General features: G+C 43.1%; 3 protein-coding genes and 1 non-coding gene across 7 annotated transcripts in view; 1 reads left to right on the top strand and 3 right to left on the bottom strand.

The window, feature by feature from the left end:
- LOC118399323 (uncharacterized) overlaps positions 1–5,979 on the bottom strand; it is a 13,577-nt gene extending 7,598 nt beyond the window's left edge. Inside the window, exons 1-3 of one of the 3 annotated variants that reach the window (XM_052472053.1) lie at positions 5,834–5,979; positions 5,672–5,723; positions 4,877–5,215 (exon numbers count right to left, since the gene is read on the bottom strand). In XM_052472053.1, the coding sequence (XP_052328013.1) occupies positions 4,877–5,215; positions 5,672–5,705 (373 nt within the window). In that variant the 5' untranslated portion in view covers positions 5,706–5,723; positions 5,834–5,979. The other 2 variants (XM_052472054.1, XM_052472052.1) reach the window with 2 other exon arrangements.
- LOC118399322 (uncharacterized) lies at positions 5,979–9,676 on the top strand. Of its 2 annotated transcripts, none has more exons than XM_052472051.1 (6): positions 5,979–6,138; positions 7,106–7,149; positions 7,269–7,616; positions 7,698–7,967; positions 8,084–8,128; positions 8,271–9,676. In XM_052472051.1, exons 1-6 carry the CDS (start codon positions 6,110–6,112, stop codon positions 8,351–8,353), a joined length of 819 nt encoding a protein of 272 aa, XP_052328011.1. In that variant the 5' UTR covers positions 5,979–6,109; the 3' UTR covers positions 8,354–9,676. The 2 variants fall into 2 exon arrangements, with proteins under 2 accessions (XP_052328011.1, XP_035651223.1); XM_035795330.2 differs by having other exon boundaries at positions 5,980–6,138; positions 8,081–8,128.
- vps52 (VPS52 subunit of GARP complex) lies at positions 9,434–20,786 on the bottom strand. The gene is made up of 19 exons (XM_052472050.1): positions 20,632–20,786; positions 19,739–19,826; positions 19,514–19,566; positions 19,277–19,352; positions 19,094–19,161; positions 18,650–18,825; positions 18,302–18,452; positions 18,068–18,168; positions 17,832–17,964; positions 17,392–17,583; positions 16,817–16,972; positions 16,500–16,618; positions 15,074–15,197; positions 14,854–14,949; positions 14,621–14,728; positions 14,246–14,311; positions 14,010–14,121; positions 10,803–10,921; positions 9,434–10,526 (listed from the first exon to the last, which is right to left on the bottom strand). The coding sequence occupies exons 1-19, from the start codon at positions 20,719–20,721 to the stop codon at positions 10,380–10,382; spliced, it is 2,175 nt and encodes a 724-aa protein (XP_052328010.1). The 5' UTR covers positions 20,722–20,786; the 3' UTR covers positions 9,434–10,379.
- On the bottom strand, positions 15,364–15,439 carry trnaa-ugc (transfer RNA alanine (anticodon UGC)). Its single transcript has one exon. It is a non-coding gene; the product is annotated as a tRNA-Ala (tRNA).

Below are 20,786 nucleotides of genomic sequence, written 5' to 3'. Positions count from 1 at the left end.
TCCACTGCTGTCCTGTCGATGTCGATAGTGGGGTGCTCCCTTTGCTGTTTCCTGAAGTCCATGAGCATCTCTTTTGTCTTGCTGACATTGAGTGAGAGGTTATTTTCCTGACACCACATTCCGAGAGCCTTCCCCTCCTCCCTGTAGGCTGTCTCGCCGTTGTTGGTAATCAAGTTGTGTCATCTGCAAACTTGATGATTGAGTTGGAGGCGTGCATAGCCACACAGTTGTGGGTGAACAGGGAGTACAGGAGGGGGCTGAGAACGCACCCTTGTGGGGCCCTAGTGTTGAGGATCAGCGGAGTGGAGATGTTGTTTCCTACCTTCATCACCTGGGGGTGGCCCGTCAGGAAGTCCAGAACCCAATTGCACAGGGCGGGGTCGAGACCCAGGGTCTCAAGCTTAATGATGAGTTTGGAGGTTACTATGGTGTTGAATGCTGAGCTGGAGTCAATGAACAGCATTCTTACATAGGTATTCCTCTTGTCCAGATGGGATAGGGCAGTGTGCAGTGTGATGGCGATTGCATTGTCTGTGGACCTATTGCGGCGGTAAGCAAATGGGAGTGGGTCTAGGGTGTCAGGTAGGGTGGAGGTGATATAGTCCTTGACTAGTTTCTCAAAGCACTTCATGATGACAAAAGTGAATGCTACGGGGCAATAGTCATTGAGTTCAGTTACCTTTGCTTTCTTGGGAACAGGAACAATGGTGGCCATCTTGAAGCATGTGGGGATTGCGAGGGTTAACACTTTTAAATGTTTTACTCACGTTGGCCACGGAGGAGAGCCCACAGTCTTTGGTAGTGGGCCGCGTCGGTGGCACTGTATTGTCCTCAAAGTGGGCAAAGAAGGTGTTTAGTTTGTCTGGAAGCAGGATGTCAATGTCTGCGAAGGGGCTAGTGTTCTGTTTGTAATCCATGATTGTCTGTAGACCCTGCCACATATGTCTCATGTTTGAGCCGTTGAATTGCGACTCCACTTTGTCTCTATACTGACACTTTGCTTATTTGATTGCCTTATGGAGGGAATAACTACACTGTTTGTATTCAGCCATATTCCCAGTCGCCTTGCCATGATTAAATGCGGTGGAACGTGCTTTCAGTTTAGCGCGAATGCTGCCATTCATCCACGGTTTCTGGTTAGGGAAGGTCTTAATTGTCACAGTGGGTACAATATCTCCTACACACTTCCTAATAAACTCGCTCACAGAGTCAGCGTATACATCCATGTTATTCTCTGAGGCTACCCTGAACATATCCCAGTCCATATCCCAGTGATTGAAACAATCTCGAAGCATGGAATCCGATTGGTCAGACCAGCATTGGATAGACCTAAGTACGGGCGCTTCCTAATTTAGTTTCTGCCTATAGGAAGGGAGCAACAAGATGGAGTCATGGTCAGATTTGCCAAAAGGAGGGTGGGGGAGGACCTTGTATGCATCGCGGAAGTTAGAGTTGCAATGGTCGAGCGTGTTACTTGCTCGTGAACTGCATTCGATATGCTGATAGAATTTAGGTAGCCCTGTTCTCAATTTAGCTTTGTTAAAAACCCCAGCTACAATAAATGCATCCTCAGGATATATGGTTTCCAGTTTGCATAAAGTCCAGTGAAGTTCCTTGAGGGTCGTCTTTGTATCGGCTTGAGGGGGGATATACACGGCTGTGACAATAACCGAGGAGAGTTCTCTTGGGAGATAATAAGGTCTGCATTTGATTGTGAGGAATTCTAGGTCAGGTGAACAAAAGGACTTGAGTTCCTGTATGTTTTTTACGATTACACTACGAGTCGTTAATCATGAAACATACACCCCCGCCCTTCTTCTTACCGGAGAGATGTTTATTCTTGTCGGCGTGAAGCACTGAAAATCCCGTTGGCTGTACCGACTCCGACAGCATATCCCAAGCTAGCCATGTTTCTGTGAAACAGAGTATGTTTACAGTCCCAGAAATCTCTTCGGAAAGCAACTCTTGCCCTGATTTCGTCAACTTTGTCAACTAGGGACTGGACATTAGTGAGTAATATACTCGGAAGCGGTGGGTGGTGTGCGCGCCTCCAAAGGCTAACTAGAAGAACGCTTCGGCACCCTCTTCTCCGGCGACGTTGTTTTGGGTCGGCCTCTGGAATCAGTTCAAATGCCCTGGGAGGTGCAGACAAAGGATCTGCTTTGGAAAAATTGCATTCCTGGTAGTAGTGCTGGTTGTGCTGGTAAGTTGACGTCTCTCTGATATCCAATAGTTCTTCCAGGCTGTATGTAATAACACTTACGGATTTCTGGGCTAACAATTTCTGGGGTAACGACCTCTTTAATTTTTCCACATTTTGTTACGTTACAGCCTTACTCTAAAATGTATTAAATTGTTTTTTCCCCCCTGATCAATCTGACTTGCCTAGTTTAAAAAATGCTACTTTTTTTGTTAATACATCTACACACAATACCCCATAATGACAAAGCAATTTACGTTTACAAATGTGTAAAGAATAAAAAACTGAAATATCACATTTACAGAAGTATTCAGACCCTTTACTCAGTACTTTGTTTGAAGCACCTTTGGCAGTTATTACAGCCTTGAGTCATCTTTGATATGACGCTACAATCTTGGCACACCTGTATTTGAGGAGTTTCTCCCATTTTCAGGTCTCCCCAGTGTTCAGGTTCCAGTCCAGGCTCTGCCTGGCCACTCAAGGACATTCAGAGACTTGTCCCGAAGCCACTCCTGCATTGTCTTGGCTATGTGCTTCGGTTTGTTGTCCTGTTGGAAGGCGAGCCTTAGCCCCAGTCTGAGGTCCTGAGAGCTCTGGAGTAGGTTCTCATCAAGGATCTCGCTGTACTTTGCTCCGTTCATCTTTCCCTCGATCCTGACTAGTCTTCCAGTCCCTGCTGCTGAAAAACATACCAACAGCATGATGCTGCCACCACCATGCTTTACCGTAGGGATGGTGCCAGGTTTCCTCCAGATGTGACGCTTAGCATTCAGGCCAAAGAGTTCAATCTTGGTTTCATCAGACCAGAGAATCGTGTTTCTCATGATCTGAGAGTCTTTAGGTGCCTTTTGGCAAACTCCAAGCTGGCTATCATGTGCCTTTTACTGAGGAGTGGCCTCCGTCTGGCCACTCTACCATAAAGGCCTGATTGGTGGAGTGCTGCAGAGATTGTTGTCCTTCTGGAAGTTTCTCCCATCTCCACATAGAAATTCTGGAGCTCTGTCAGAGTGACCATCGGGTTCTTTGTCACCTCCCTGACCAAGGCCTTTCTCCCCAATTGCTTAGATTGGCTGGGCAGTCAGCTCTAGGAAGAGTCTTGGTGGTTCCAAACGTCTTCCCTTTAAGAATGATGGAGGCCACTGTGTTCTTGGGGACCTTCAATGCTGCAGAATTGTTTTGGTACCCTTCCTCAGATCTGTGCCTTGACAAAATCCTGTGGACAATTCCTTCAAACTCAGGGCTTGGTTTTTGCTCTGACATGCACTGTCAACTGTGTGTCCTTATATAGACAGGTGTGTGCCTTTACAAATAAATTATAATCAATTGAATTTACCACAGGTGGTTTTCGACTTGTCATTATGGGGTATTGTATGTAGCTTGATGAGGGAAAATGTATTTAATCCACTTTAGAATAAGGCTGTAACGTAACAAAATGTGGAAAAAGTGAAGCGGTCTGAATACTTTCAGAATGCACCGTATGTTACCCACAAGGTCAACTGTCTTTTTTTGGCCCTCCGTGTGGTCTCATGTTTAACCTCAAAGTATTTTTCTCTTGACAAACTTACTTGGAACACTGGACAGCATCGACTTTTTAAAATATTTTTGACCATATGGCCAACTCTACTTCTATAATGGTCACCTGCACAGAGCACTTTCAGTATGATGAATAACATCCCAAACATTTTCCTGAAAAGTTATTGTAATATGGAATCACATATTCAGATATCTGAATATATACAGAACACAAATATAAACACAACATGCAACAATTTAAAAGATTTTACTGAGTTACAGTTCATATTAGGAAATCAGTCAATTTAAATAAATGTATTAGGCCCTAATCTATGGGAGGGCATAGGCCCAACCACTTTGGAGCCAGGCCTACCCACTGGGGAGCCAGGCCTAGTCAATCCGAATGAGTTTTTCACCACGAAAGGGCTTTATTACAGACAGAAATACTCCTCCGTTTCATCAGCTGTTCGGGTGGCTGGTCAGACGATCCAGCAGGTAAAGAAGCCGGATGTGGAGGTCCTGGGCTGGCGTGGTTACACGTGGTCTGAGGTTGTGAGGTGACGTTGGAGGCGGCTTATGATAGAGAAATTAAGATTACATTCTCTGGCAACAGCTCTGGTGGGCATTCCTTCAATCAGCATGCCAATTTCACGCTCCCTCAAAACTTGAGACATCTGTGGCGTTGTGTGGCAAAACTGCACATTTTAGAGTGGCCTTTTATTGTCCTCAGCACAAAGTGCACCTGTGTAATGATCATGCTCTTAAATCAGCTTATTGTTATGACACACCTGTCAGGTGGATGGATTGTCTTGGCAAAGGAAAAATGCTCACTAACAGGGATGTAAACAAATTTCTGCACAAAATGGGAGAGAAATAAGCTTTTTCTGCGTATGGAAAATTTCTGGGATCTTTTATTTCAGCTCATGAAACCAACACTTTACATGTTGCACTTATATTTTTGTTCAGTATACAGCACATACATACATTTTTTTATATATATCTGAATAACCTGTGCACCTGGTTACATGACCTCTGTATAAGTAACGCAAGGTTTTGAGACTTCATTATAAAGGTATCTATTCAGTACACTAAAGACAAGCTAATGCATTTCTTAGACTCGGCAAAATACATATTTGACTAATATAATGATGACCAACAACATACCTGTAAAAGTCAGACGAATGCCTTTTCCAAATCGCACTTTCCCATTGTAGCGACCAGCACAGTAGTACAATCCCAAATCTGCTTCTGTCACCACAATGATCTCCAAACTGTTGTTTTCCTTTGTGTCAAAGTGATCTGTGTCTTCTTTAATAACTTCTGCAGTATTTAGAAAATGTGAATTCCAGGTAACAGTTATAAGGGTGACAAGTTCCTCTGAGCGCATTTGGAACCAGATTATTTCTCTGCTGTTTGTGAGGTTGCACGACAGGGAAGCATTTTGTCCAGCCTGAACCAAATGGACCACAGCTGATGCGGACAGAAAGTGTAGTCCAGGAACATCTAGAAAAGAACAGGAAATAGCTTATTGAATCCATTTGCATATTATCTATCAGTGCCAGCTGGTGGGAGACATGCTCATTGTAATGGCTGGATTGGAGTAAATGAAATGGTATCAAACTTATCAGACATATGGAAACCTCATTGACACGTTCTGTCAATTCCATTCCAGACATTACAATGAGCCCGTCCTCGTGTAGCCCCGTCCACTAGCGTCCTCTGCTATCTATCTATCTATCTATCTATCTATCTATCTATCTATCTATCTATCTATCTATCTATCTATCTATCTATCTATCTATCTATCTATCTATCTATCTAGTATCAGTACCTACATGTCTGTCTTTCTATCAATCAATCAATCAATCAGTCAGTCAGTCAGTCAGTCAGTCAGTCTCACCATCCATCCATCCATCCATCCATCCATCCATCTATCCATCCATCCATCAATATACTTACAAAAGAAAATGAGCAGGTAGACACATTTCCCCATAATCGTATGATATTTCACCTGTGAAGATGGCATTATATTCATTACTAGACAACCCTAATGAATGTACTATAGAGAAAGCCTATGGTACAGTATATGGTAATGAATTGAATAGGGAAATGCTTATGTACCCGAGAAAGACCACCACATTTGACATTGTTTGCGTCTGAGGCTGAGCTGCGGTTTTGGACAATGTAGCTTGCTAAGGCTTAGGTTGTGTTTCCTGCGAAGTTCCCCATACTTAACATGGAAATACTCTGTAATTAGTAATTCTATTTTTTTTCCCTTAGGTTTCGTTTCTGGTAGCTCAGATGACGCGGCTGGGGCTTGCACTGCCTTGCTTGCTGCCGCTGCTCAGGCTCACAACTTGGAAGTTCAAGGAGTCAACCAACTAGCAGCCTGTTGCAATGAAAATGCATGGCATAGACCGAGACCGGTAAGAGACACATATGTATTTCATTTTAATTGGCATATTATTTAGCAAATAATCTAAATAATTCTTAGAGTGAAATAGAAAAAAAATGCATTTGTATCTGCAGTCTGATTGATACTGTTTAACTGCTTCTTGACTATTCTTATTCACTGTGCTGCGCTAGGCTATGTGCTCACATCGTGCAACTCATTTAAACGAGGAGATGCATTTCTTGGTGGATGTCATCATGTGTGGACAAGTTTGTTTACTAGAGGAGATGCATGGTTCCTTTGAACCGCAATATTAATTTAGTTTCGTTTTCAGAGCAGGGCTCCCAGCCAGTCTCAATAGAGACTCAATTGAAACTCTATCGTTCTATTTTGGAAACGCCTGCAGGAGGCAAAACGAAACTGATTTTACATCAAGTGCCAAATATGCTACTGAGGTTTAAACTTTACAAATATTTGAGATCATTTTGCAGTATATGAAAGTAAAACATATTTGTTTTTTTTCTAATTGTGGCTTTTGTTGAACAGTTTTTGCATAATGATATAATATAATGATATGGCTGTGCATCACGGGGTGAATTTCGACACGAGTTATGCACGCATAAATGGAACATAATTCCCTTTTTATGCACGTTTCTCTCTATGCTATTCTGACCTTGAATTTAAGCATGAGAATAGCATGTTTTTCACCCCCCATTTCATAAATGAAGGTGTCTACAGATATGCTGCTGACAGTGTTGGTCCCATGCTTCATGAGCTGAAATAAAAGATCCCAGAAATGTTTCATTTGCACGAAAAGCTTTTTTCTCTCAAATGTTGTGCACGAATGTGTTTACATCCCTGTTAGTGAGCGTTTCTCCTTTGCCATGATAATCCACCCACCTGACAGGTGTGGCACAATTGCATGGTACTGGTACTGTGTGTATATATATATTTTTTATTTCATGAAATCCTCTTATCAGTCTTCTTCCTTTTCTTTTTAGACATGTTATACATCTTCATTGTCTGTGGATTGTGGGCTGTGTTGGTGAGTATAAATGAACTCTATCCACAATTAGAACTGGTGGATAGAGTACATAATAATAATAATAACATAACAAAAATGCATATGATTTTCAAGACATTTGTTCCAACTCTCTCCTACAGCCTCCTCCTCCCTGCCCTCTGGCCCTCTCTCCATCTCTTCCCCTGTTGGAAGCCAAGCCATCCTTCCTTGCAAATGGAAGTCCCAGCTAGACGTCCCAGTTTGCCACGTCCTATGGCAGACACCCGATGCGCCCGTGTTTGAGCAAAACGGGGAGCAACGGTGGCAGGCCAGCGAGTTTGAGGGGCGGCTGGAGGTACCTGGGGAAAAGCTTTGGGAGGGCGACTGCTCTCTGATCTTGCGCGACGTGCAGTTTGGGGATGTGGGGCTTTACGAGAGCTTCATGGTGGTCAACGGGACAAGGAGGAAAAGGCGGGTGTTCATCCAGAGTGTTCACCTCTCAGTCTATGGTAAGGGTAGATCTACAGGTCAGACCTCAGCTGAAATAGTTGTTTTATATCGCTAGCCTCACCTCTCCTTATTCTCTACAGACCATAAGTCCAAGCTGTTAATGGGCATGGGTGAAGACCTGGTCCTGACGCTCCACACTCCCCAGGCCATGAGAGTGGTCTTCCAAGGGAGGAACAGCACAGAGTGGAAGGTCCTGTGGATGAGGGGTGACGGGAAGGTCAACGGGGGTCGTCTTGAGGAGGCTGAAGGGGTGGTGGTCCTCCGAGGGTTAAGGATGGACAACTCAGGGACTTATAAAGTGTTGGATTCCCATGGGCTTTCTGTGAGCACTGTGAAACTCACAGTGGAAGGTAATAAAATGGCCTCAAATGCTAATGCGTAAACTTTGCTTATTTTTTTGAGATGTGACGTATCTGTAAGCGCGTGCAACAGCTGCTAACATTTTACATTTTGTATCCCACAGAAGTTGCTAAAACTCAAAAGATGATCCACATCCAGGACAAACCTGTAGGTAAGAGACTGAAGTAAATAAAAAATAAATAATTGAGATGACTTATTCAAGGCAAGTATACCAAGTCCATGACACTGTAGAAGACTGATGGGCAATAATAGTACATGTTGACAAGATCTCTGCATCTTCTCCATCTCTCTAGGTAAATCGACTGTTTACAGGTCCTCCTCTCTGCTCATCGTTTTTGTCCTGCTGATCAGTCCTCTGATTCAACATCTCCTCTAACAAGGTTTAAACCTTTTTGGGCTAGTTTCCCAGAACCAAATAAACAAACCCCTATACTAAAAATCACTTTCATCCATTGAAAGTGATTTTTGGTCTATAGGCATAGAGGGAAGACATACTGGGCCGGTGGTTGCCTGAAAGCAGCATGTGGCCATCTTGGTATGTTGTTAGGGACCACCTGCTGTGTGGTTGTGTGCGGTGGTCATCTTCCCCAATTCAACATGTACAGTCTGACACCCTTGGGCCATGTAAGCCAATCAGAGTGGCATAGTGCTTACCCCTCGCCAAAGTGAAATATAACAAAGGCTAATAAAATGTTGGTTGTAGTCTGGGCAGTGGGTTCCAGTGCACCTTTTACTCAAACCAAAGATGGTTGAGCCAGTTTCCTGGACGCTGTGTAATTCTAGTCATTGACTAAAAAGCATGCTCAACCAGAATCAAAGAGAATCTCTTTGGAAAGTGGTTGTTTGACTACGTTTAATCTGGGTCCGTAAACCTGGCCAATTGTGTTCAGGGTGATGGCCTCCTTTTTTTTCTTCTTCTTTCTCTGCTACTGTCACATTGAGTTCTCACTGTATAGCCTACTTGTATTCTACAGAGTTTGGGTCAATCCAATTCAGTAACAATTAAAAGTTGCAATGAACTCATTCTCTTTAAATCCTCCTAAAACGTTGTTTCTTCACTCCACATCATTAAAGCTGGAATCCTTAGTTCTTAAATGAATGATACACCCATTAATTCTTGAAGAATATAACGCCTATGTATATATCAGAACCCCAAATGCATACTTGTTTTACTCCAATGTCAGTAAATAATGCAAATGTTAAATCTGTAATTTTGATATCATGGATGGTCAGTCCTTGGCTCCATAGCTCTGTCTATGGATTTGAGTGGTTACATTTCTTCAGGTTCATCCCTTATCTTTTTACTAAAACACAGGTGGGTGACTGCTTTATTGTTTCATTTAAGGATTCTAGCTTCAATGGGTTTGATTTGTACAAATAACCTGAGAGCATGATGTTCAGTGTTTTGTAAATATGAAATTACTCCTATGATAGTAATATACACGGAACAAAAATATAAATGCAACAATTAACGATTTTACTGCGTTACAGTTCATATTAGGAAATCAATTCATTAGGCCCTAATCTAGGGATTTCACATGACTGGGCAAGGGCACAGCCATGAAACCAACATTTGTATGAGCATTATATACACAAAACAAAGTATATAATACAATCAAATGAAAGTGTGAGTTGTTTGTGTTCAATTTTATAACAGCAATGTAATCTTAATTTATGTTAAATAAAGCATTGAAAATGACAGCCGTGTGATGGTCCTTTACAGCCTTGCGAGTATATTACACTTAAATTAATACATTCCAATATGTTATCATCTACAGTTACAGTATACACATCAGAACACAACAGAGGCCCAGGAGATGCCAATCCCTCCCCTTTCCTGCTCTTCCCTCTCAAACTCATAATAAACTAGGGGTGCACAGCTCTGAGAGCCGTAGTGTTTGGTGGTTTTGGCCCTTGCCTTTTAACAAGCCTGGATTATACTTGGGAAACCAGGTGAGTTCACGCATAAACCAGTAATTGTTCAATTATGTGATAAGACGAAAGCCAAAACAAGCACAACTCGAGTTGTGCACCCCTGAATGGAATAGACCATCTACCCCGTTTCTTATGACAGCCTTTGATTTCTATAATCTCTCCTGTCAATCCCCACAACCACTGAACCTTCCCTCATCCTATTTCTGTCTCTTTATCCCCTCCTGAAAAAACAAAGAACCCAGCACCCATGAAAGAAAAGGTAGCACTTACACAACACCTTACCCATTGACATTGGTAAAATCGTAAACGACAGGTTCCCACGCGCAATACAGTCTTTAAATCAGTGGAGTGATGTCACGAGCAAAGGGATATACTCTTTCACTTGTTTCCAATCAGGCCATGTCAGATTTTGAGCTCCTTCCTTTAATCCATCACATCATTCCTAAGTCTAGTCTTGGAGTGTCCAGTTAGAAGTTGGGCTTGTGTTTCTTGACTTCGACCATGAGGTGGTGCAGGTTGATGAGCTCAGAGCGCACGGCCAGGCTGCGAAAGGTGGGCTGGGCCAGTACCTTGTGGAAGCCATGGTAGTACTGGATCAGCTGAGTGAGCGCTCCCTGGAGGATAGGAGGACAGCAGTCAAAAGTTGAATAATAAGCTTCAGAGAAAGAAAAAAAACAACAGCCCGTGGCTCACGTTTGCCTAAATATAAAAAAATATATATATTTTTTTTAATTGTACATATCTGTCGATTTATGGGACCCCTTTTGGCTCAAGAACACCCCTAGGGGCAAACGTTCTGTATAGCCTTTAATTACATACAATTATATTACTGGTTTTTAGAACGTGTTTTCGGTCAGGGCATCCGTTAGAGAAAGCACAGAGGGCAGTACCTGAATGATGCCAGTGCCGTTCTTGAAGTTGGTGAAGGACCTCATGACGTCCTGACTCAGAGCCTCCACAGACTGTTTCCATGTGCTGGAGAAACCCCTGACCAGCTGGGTGATCCGGGCTAAGAGAAAAAGAACGAAAGAAAGAAAGAAGGGGGGGGTGAGAAAGGGTGGGAAGAAGAAAACAATATACATGTAGAGATGGGAGGCATGGTTGTGAAAAGGTGTGGGAGAAATGTCAGACAATTGTTATGTTGGAAAGTCAAAAAACAAGCTGTGTCACAGGAGAGTAGAAACAAACAGTCCAAACAGTAGAGGTAAATAAACAATGAGTCAGGACAGGGGGGTAGAAGTAAAGAGAAGGTTACCGCGGAAACGGACACAGTCTTAGGTTTCATTTATTGGCACCAAATAAAAGAAGTGAAAGACAAAAAAAAACTGCAGATACAAACGGGTAAAAAGAGTGTGCAGGTGAGGTGGGAAGCCCAAAAAGCGCTGATATGAAAACCACATCACAAATGTAAGTTAAAAAAAAAGAAAAAAAAGTGCTCAATCACTTTAAACAAAGCATATTAATTATAATTGTACATGATATACTCAGTATACAAAAACAATGTGTGTGTGCGTGAGCATGTGAGAGTTAGGCTACATAGAGGGGGTTATTGGGTAGTTTGGTTCATCAGGCGGACCCCCAGTTGTCACTTGGAAGTTATTGAGGGATGATGATATTTTGGCAATGTGAAGACAAGAATTCCAGAGTATGGTACCTCTGTATCCGATAGAGAATTGACTCTGTGAGGTGCAACAATGGTTAAGGATGAAGGTTATCACAGTGTCTTGTGTTATATAGATAGATTTCAGAATTAACCAGGAAGAATCCATTGAAGGTTTTAGGTAAACTGTCTGGGAGGTATGAGTATTTGTAGACGAAAGTGCATAATTGGGTAAATTCATGCCGTAAAGCCAGGTAATTAAAGGAGTTGGCGAGTCTTGAAGATGTTATGAGTCATTTGTGTCGGTAGGAGGCATGTACTGGCCCAGACAATATTACAGTAAATGAGATATTGGTACAGATTTCAGTACTTTGCTACAGACATTGAATATGATCTTTCCAGGATAACTTTTCATCAATTATAAATCGGAGGAATCTAGTGGATGTGACTTGTTCAACTTCATTCCCACCAATTGAGATTCTGGCTCTTATTTTAACAATATGTCTTATTCTTACTAGTGAATACAATTAACTAGGATGTTTTGTTACGGTTAAATATTATTTATTTATCTGGAACCATTCAGAAAATGTGGCCATACCTGAGTTGGTCTCATTAATTAGTGAATCAAAATTATTGTGTGATAAAATCAAATTGGTATGATCAGCAAAGAGAAGGGGAAGTACGGTAGAAGGCCCAGCAGTAAAGTCATTGATATCGATTAGGAATAACAAAGGTCCAATTATTGAACCCTGTGTCACACCACAGGATATCTTGGCCCTGGTAAATGCACAGGAATTTGCATAAACACATGTATCTCTATCATAAACATAACCAATTATATGTACAGTTGAAGTCAGAAGTTTACATACACCTTAGTCAAGTACATTCACAACTCCTGACATTTAATCCTAGTCAAATTTCCCTGTCTTAGGTCAGTTAGGATCACCATTTTATTTTAAGAATGTGAAATGTCAGAATAATAGTGGAGATTTATATCAGCTTTTATTTCTTTCATCACATTCCAGTGGGTCAGAAGTTTACATGCACTCAATTAGTATTTGGTAGCATTGCCTTTAAAATTGTTTAACTTGGGTCAAACGTTTAAGGTAGCCTTCCACAAGCTTCCCACAATAAGTTGGGTGAATTTTGGCCCATTCCTCCTGACAGAGCTGGTGAAACTAAGTCAGATTTGCAGGCCTCATTTCTCACACACGCTTTTTCAGTTCTGCCCACAAATCTTCTATAGGATTGAGGTCAGGGCTTTGTGAAGGCCAATCCAATACCTTGACTTTATTGTCCTCAAGCCATTTTGCCACAACTTTGGAAGTATGCTTGGGGTCATTGTCCATTTGAAAGACTCATTTGCAACCAAGCTTTAACTTTCTGACTGATGTCTTGAGATGTTGCTTCAATATATCCACAGATTGTCCTTTCTCGTGATGCCATATTCTGTAAAGTGCACCAGTCCCTCCTGTAGCAAAGTACCCCCACGACATGATGCTGATACCCCAGTGCTTCACTGTTGGGATGGTGTTCTTCGGCTTGCAAGCCCCCCTTTTTCCTCCAAACATAACAATGGTCATTATGACCAAACAGTTCTATTTTTGTTTCATCAGACCAGAGGACATTTCTCCAAAAAGTACAATCTTTGTCCCCACGTGCAGTTGCAAACCGTAGTCTGGCTTTTTTTATGGTGGTTTTGGTGCAGTGACTTCTTCCTTGCTGAGCGGCCTTTCAGGTTATGTCGATATAGGACTCGTTTCACTGTGGATATAGATACTTTTGTACCGGTTTCCTCCAGCATCTTCACAAGATCCTTTGCTGTTGTTCTGGGATTGATTTGCGCTTTTTGCACCAAAGTACGTTCATCTCTAGGAGACAGAACGCCTCTCCTTCCTGAGCGGTATGACGGCTGCGTGGTGCCATGGTGTTTTACAGATGAACGTGGTACCATCAGGTGTTTGGAAATTGCTCCCAAGGATGAACCATACTTGTGGAGGTCTACCATTTTTTCCCTTTGGTCTTAGCTGATTTCTTTTGATTTCCCCATGATGTCAAGCAAAGAGGCACTGCGTTTGAAGGTAGGCCTTGAAATACATCCACAGGTACACCTCCAATTGACTCAAATGATGTCAATAAGCCTATCAGAAGCATGACATAATTTTCGGGAATTTTCCAAGCTGTTTAAAGGCACAGTCAACTTAGTGTATGTAAACTTCTGACCCACAGGAATTGTGATACAGTGAATTATAAATGAAAGAATCTATCTGTAAACAATTGTTGGGAAAATTACTTGCGTCATGCACAAAGTAGATGTCCTAACAGACTTGCCAAAACTATAGTTTGTTAACAAGAAATTTGTGAAGTGGTTGAAAAACTACTTTTAAGGACTCCAAACTAAGTGTATGTAAACGTCCGACTTCAACTGTATAATCATGAAAACATTCGGCAAACATTTCCATTATAAAAAGGGTCTGCATCCTTTCTCTATACTCACCTTCGTCATTCTTTAGTCTATCCAGCTGCCCTTTCTCCGTCAGCGCCTCGCTCTCCTTCACAAATGCTATCATGCCACCAAAGGGAGAGGACAGAATCTCCTCAATAAACTCCTGATGAAAGGAGAAAGAAAGAGGGGAACATTTCATTGGAGTAAATACTTTGAGTAAACTGACTATCTGTGAATCTGGCACACATGACAAAACTCAATTTCCCAGCATCCCTGAGCAGGTTTACCTGGCTCCTGGCCTGGAGGAGCTGTTGGAAACCCTCAACCTCTTTACTGTCATCAGCTGCCCTCTCCTATGATATGGAGAAAAAGAGAGGAAAACAGCATGCCATCTTTCAATTATGTATATTCACAAGACACAGCCCAGCAGTTAAGAGCATTGGCCCAGTAACCCAAAGGTCGCTGGTTCGAATCCCAGAGCCGACAAGGTGAAAATTCGACTGATGTGCACTTGAGCAGGGCACCTAATTGCTCCTGTAAGTCACTCTGGATAAGAGAGTCTGCTAAATGACTAACATTTGAATGTAAATAACTGAATGAAGGAGTCATTTCAGGTGGGTGAATCATTCATGTTTATGGTTTTAAACTTGTGTTATTCTCACCATGAGTACACTGAGCATCATGTCGTAGTTGTTGATGAGGAAGATGAGCTGGTCCCTGCGTGAAGGGAACTCTGCAGCCATCTTCAGGACAAAGTTCTCCACTTCAACCTGAAAATACCAGTGTTAGCTATATCAAATCACACAAAGCACTATAGCAAATGTCTATGCTAATTGTAGAACCCCAACTATTTATACTGTCTTACTGTTTTTTAAATTATTGTTTAGTTGTGTACCTGAAGTTGGCCAAGGAGGGTGTGGGTTCGCTCGCTGGTGAAGGTCTGGTTAATGCTAACTATGGCAGAAGAGAACTCTGCATATCTGCGTGTGATCTGAAACACAACTGGTGTCAACAACTGTCTGGTATTATTAGATATTGTGTGTGTGTGTGTGCGTGTGTGTGTGTGTGTGTGTGTGTGTGTGTGTGTGTGTGTGTGTGTGTGTGTGTGTTCATACATAATGTGGTCTGGTGTCCAGCACGCCCAGTTTTTGAGGATCCGTGTTGCGGATGCTCTGAATGTTCATCTCCAGGATAAGCTCAAACCTGGGCCACAGCAGTTCCAGCACCGCATCCCAGTACCTGGCAACCCATGGAGAAACAATTACATAGGCATCAAGGGTGGATTTCTGAGTAAAGATGTGTGTTTTCATTGAACAAATCAAATCCATATGTGATTTTCATTTGACGTTTTAGTCATTTAACAGACGGCGTAAAGTAGGGAGTGAATGTTCATACTTTTTTGTACTGGTCCCCCGTGGGAATTGAACCCACAACCCTGACATTGCAAGCGCCATGCTCTACCAACTGAGCCACTCAGGACCATCATCATGAAACAAATTACATTAACATGTCAGGCCCCAAATGTTACATTTTACAGTACATACAGTAAAAAGACTACTGTATCATAAGTTAACAATTCTGACTTTCCCCTTACTTATAGCATATACACTCACCGGACAGTTTATTAGGTAAACCGATCTAGTACGGGGTCGGACTCCCCTTTTTTCCTCCAGAACAGCTTGAATTATTCGGGGGGTGGATTCTACAAGGGACCTAACTCGTGCCAGGGAAAAAATCCCTCACCAGTATACTACCGCCACCAGCCTGTACAAGGCAGGATGGGTCCATGGACTCATGCTGCTTACGCCAAATCCTGACGCTACCATCAGCATGACGCAAAACGAACCGGAATTCGTCGGACCAGGTGATGTTTTTCCACTCCTCAATTGTCCAGTGTTGGTGATGGCGTTGCCCACTGGAGCCGCTTCTTCTCGTTTTTCGCTGATATGAGTGGAACCCAGTGTGGTCGTCTGCTGCAGTAGCCCATCTGTGACAAGGACCGAGTTGTGCGTTCTGGGATGCCGTTCTGCACACCACTGTTGTGCCGTTATGTCTGTTTGTGGCCTGTTAGCTTGCTGCACGATTCTTGCCATTCTCTTTCGACCTCTCATCAACAAGCTGTTTTCGTCCACAGGACTGCCGCTGACTGGATGTTTTTTGTTTGTTGCACCATTCTCGGTAAACCTTAGACACTGTCGTGAGTGAAAAGCCCAGGAGGGCAGCCGTTTCTGAGATACTGGATCCGGCGCGCTTGCCACCGACGATCATACCACGCTCAAAGCCGCTAAGGTCACTCGTTTTGCCCATTCTAATGTTCAATCAAACAGTAACCCAATGCCTCGATTCCTGTATGCCTGCTTTATATAGCAAGCCACGGCCATGTGGCTCACTGTCTTCGGGAGCGATCCATTTTCCTGAACGGGGTACCTAATAAACTGTAGGGTGAGTGTATAGCATACTGCAGGAAATAGGATAAGTCTACAGCATTATGCTCCAAGTTAAAAGTGTATGGAGTTTTTGCACTGATTGAGTAATACTAACTTGTCCAGGGCTGGGATGGTCCTCTTGTTTGTGATGGCTCTGAAACGCAGGATGATGTGGATACACAGGAACACGGCGATGCTGTCGTAGCAGTCCGACACATAGGTGGACATGCTCTTCTGCAGGGGAAAGAAAAGAGGATGAGAGGGAAAGGTGGGTATAGGTACGTTAGAGAAGGAGTTAGTCATATCATAAGAGACCATCATCATGATCAGTTCACAAAAGAGAAGGTCCTCCATCGTTAAAAAGCTCTGTTATGCCTTCACCATCGTTTTGTTTTTTTACAGCAATGCTTTGGTGAAAAAGTCTTCTCGTACCAGGAACAAGCTGAGCGTCTTTCCCATGACGCTGTTGAAGAGGTCCAGCGCAGAATTTCCAGCCACCATGAAGAAGTCAGACAGGAAGAGGAACTCTCGACAGCCGTTGTCCAAGAGGGCGTAGTGCTGACTGCGGAACAGCGTCTCATAGGGATACTGAGAGGGCACGAAGAAGGCTGGTTGGGTGACTTGATAATCTACAGCAATGTTAATATTAGAACTGGAGTCCACATGCTTTTCTGCGAAGCTTTGCGTTTAACTGTCAATCTGTGGTCCGAGTTCTGCCGTTGTGCATTCCTTTAAGATTTGTGTGTGTGTGTGTGGTGACAAGACGGTAGTGAGAGAAGCACAGGTGTGTTGGAGCAGTACAGCTTAACGATATCTAGACGTTTAGGGTTGGCTTTGTGTCTACACCTCACAACCTTATACTCTATGCATGTTCAAATGATTTCAGAGTAGTGCTAAACATCTTATAATTAAAAGGTAGGTTCATTTCATTCAAAATGTCTGTTACTCTCGAGCTGTAGTACGTGGCATAGTTTGGAGGGGTTGTACAGCGCTGCCAGTGGTCTCACCCTGCAGTCCCCTCTCTGGGCAGTGTGGGGGATGAGGATGGGCCCTTCCAGCTCGGCAGGGCTCAGCACGGCCCCCCGCTGGCCCAGGGTGAAGATGGTGTTCCTGCTCTTCAGGGAGGGCTTGGAGAAGAAACCTTTCTTGGCCGTGTCTTCCACTCCCATCAAGTCATCTTTGTCTGCCACCTCTTCATACTGTCAACAGAGAAAGAGGTTACGCGAACAGTATTAAAATAGTATCAGCTAATTTGACTGATATGACACTCGACACTGTTGAAAATGTACCATCAAACACAACATAGCCCTTGCTGTGTTATAGCAGCAAGCTGTTCCAGAACAATTCACAGTGACAACCTAAATTAAGGTACTGTATATTGAGCCTATAAACCAAGAGAAGGCATTTGAACTCCTTCACTCCCTTAGCACCTGTGCCATTCGCTCACCTGTACTTTGAGGAGCCTGCCGCTGTACGACTTGAAGTAACTGTAGTAGATCTTACTCATGGTGTCCACATATTCATCCCTGATCTCCTTGGCCACTGTCCTTTCGTTTGCCAAGAGGAACTGATAGAAAAACCTAAAGTACGAAGAAACACTTACGATTGTGGTAGATACATGACTGTGGCGGTACTTTTTAGTCTGTTTGAAGGTATCGAAGCCCGTTATAAGCCTATATTTACCTGTACTTGAGGAGGGTGTTCTGGGGGATTTGATAGTTGGTCATGGGCTTTCTGAAGGAATAAATCTTCTGCAGGATAAATTCTCGGATCTTTGTGACAGCCTGTGGAACAAAATAAAAAGCAGTTTTATACACAATATCTTTGCTCCGTTACCTTCCACACCGTTATTCCTTGCTTACATCTCCTTCTCCTCTTCCCATCCCATTCTATTTCTCTCCCTCCCTGTATCTTCACCTTGATTTTGAGGCGGTCCACAATGTCCTGGATGTCAGAGCAGGCCAAAGTCTCCCTGAAGCTGAGCTCTTTGGCAAAGTTGATCTTGTTGTTGAGCTCATGGAGCTGCTCAAGGAACTCCTGCTCTGTCACCGGGCTCTCCAAGATTACCCTGCAGACCGGACAACATGTGGGGGGGGGGGACAGTTCTTAGAACACATGCTTACTCGTAGGAACACTTACAACATCGTAGAGACCGTCAAGTGCATTTCTCAGACATCAATATGACATATGGTCTCCCATTAAAACTATACAGGTACATGTGTCGTTACAAATCTGTCTAAAACACTAAAACACACACTCCCTTACTGGATCATAGCTCCGGGCACCACCAGCTCATCCACCAGTTGGCTGAGGTGGCTGCGTACAGCCTGCCTGTTCTTCAGCCGCATGTTCATGCTGACCGACTGCTGCTGCAGAGTCTGGATCTCACTGCTGATGGACGAGAGGTCACTCTGGAAGCCGCTCAGCATGCCCTCCATTCGCTGGAGAGAGAGAGAGGGTTAAGGTGGGGATAGAGAGAGAGAGAGAGAGAAAGAGAGAGAGCAAGAAAGAGGGGGGAGAAAATAGATTTGTCAATGGCTTCGTTACATATTTTTGCCAGGAAATTGCAAAAGCATTCTTTCAAAACAACTGCACGTGCAAAAATGTTGACCCATTTGGAATGGACTTATATATATGCCATCTAGCAGCAGACTTCTGGACTTCTGAAGCCACTTGATACACTTTTGATTGAGGAAATCATCCACTCACCTCCAGTATGGAGTCACAGGCTGTGATCTGGTTGTGCAGAGAGGCAATATTCTGGCTCTCCTTGATATCTGACACAAGCTTGATCAAAGATTACCTATCAGGGTGAACCACTGTACCTATCACGAATTACCATAAATAAAGCACTAATTCTTTCACACAATCATTCAAGACATTAATGGATACAGTCTTTGATGGAAGCTTGTTCAATCCGTTGGAGTTCATCCTCCACTTGTTTAGAGTATTGCCGGAGGTCAACTCCCTGAAAGAAACAGAGATTCAGATGAAAGGAAACCATCCATTGATGGAACGTAGCCTTGTATACAATCTGTAAAATGAAAACTAACCCGAAAATGCAATTGAAACGGAAATGTGTTGATGTTTAGGACCACGCGTGGTGCAGCCGTGGTACCACGATCTTACCGTTTTCAACGCCTCCTTCACCAAGTCATCTTCAAGATTAGCCTGTATGTGAACTGGTGGGTGAAGTAAAGGAGAGTAGCTAGTTTAATCTCCATAAAGGTACGTTCTTACATTCATCCAAGACACTGAACTAATTAGCTAAATTACTATTTGGCTATGAACACATTTTTCCAGATGATATGACCATTACTTCAATTGAAAAGACAATAATGCTGAAGGACTTACTGTCCACCTCATCCAAGATGAACTCATCTGTGGTCAAGTCCAAGTCACCCAGGTTGAGCGGGGCCATGGCATCTGTGTCAGGCTTCATCTGTTGAAGAACGACAGTAAAATGACATGGCTTTGATGTACTTTGTATAGGAAGATAGAACAATTCAGCTAGCTAGCTAGCTACTCCATTCATATGAGTCAAGACTTCGCTAGCTACTTAAATAGGCCTTTTCAATTGCAGCTTTTAGACAGTTGCTTTCTATTTTTTTTCCACCTCTGAGGCCCAGCCCCTAAAAAGTCTAGGGCTCTACTCTGACTTGGGGCCAATGGGGACTTCCAGGAGCGGGATGAAATATCTGACCCTGTATCAGTGGATAAGGGAAACTTCTACCCATCTGTTTATTGGGTTGTTTTGGGGTACAGATAGTTCAGCCTGATTGTAGCGTTGGCCCCTTGATGACCCTTAGTGTGTGTCAGACAGAGATATATGCAACATGGACAAGAAAGCAACACATGTCTGTAATCGTGTGTGTTAAAGAATGTTATTTTATTTATTTTGTTCTTCGCAGGTAACTTGCTAGCTCTGGTGCAGGAACGTCGCACTGGACCATAGCTTTAAACATAATAGCAATAAATCAGTGACTGGCTAGCTAGCCTTGCATCTCTGAATGATCAGGACGACGACAGCAAACACTACAGGTAATGTAAATCACCAGAAATGTAGCTGGTTAGAGATAGATAACAGTAGCTTGGCTAACGAGACAGATCAGACGATGATCTAGTTCGCTAGCTACGTAAGTTGTGCTGGTGTTGTCAATGTAATGAACACATATAGAGCAATAGAAGTCGAACAGTCAAGTTATCAGAAACATATATGGTATGCAAGAATCATTAGCTAACGTCACCTCATCTTGTAAATATGCCATGGAATTCGCCGTTGAGTGGACAATTGTGTTTACATCGGACATAGCAGCAGTCACTGCTCTATCCGCCATAGCTTCCAAACCTAAAAAAAAACTACAAAGGTAGTGTGCTCTTCCCCAATGTCCCCGGGATACGT

This window comes from Oncorhynchus keta, chromosome 20 (assembly GCF_023373465.1).
Source record: "Oncorhynchus keta strain PuntledgeMale-10-30-2019 chromosome 20, Oket_V2, whole genome shotgun sequence".
In the NCBI taxonomy this organism is placed as follows: domain Eukaryota; kingdom Metazoa; phylum Chordata; class Actinopteri; order Salmoniformes; family Salmonidae; genus Oncorhynchus; species Oncorhynchus keta.
Note: the sequence above shows the minus strand (reverse complement) of the source record. Positions and strands in the feature narration are given on the sequence as shown.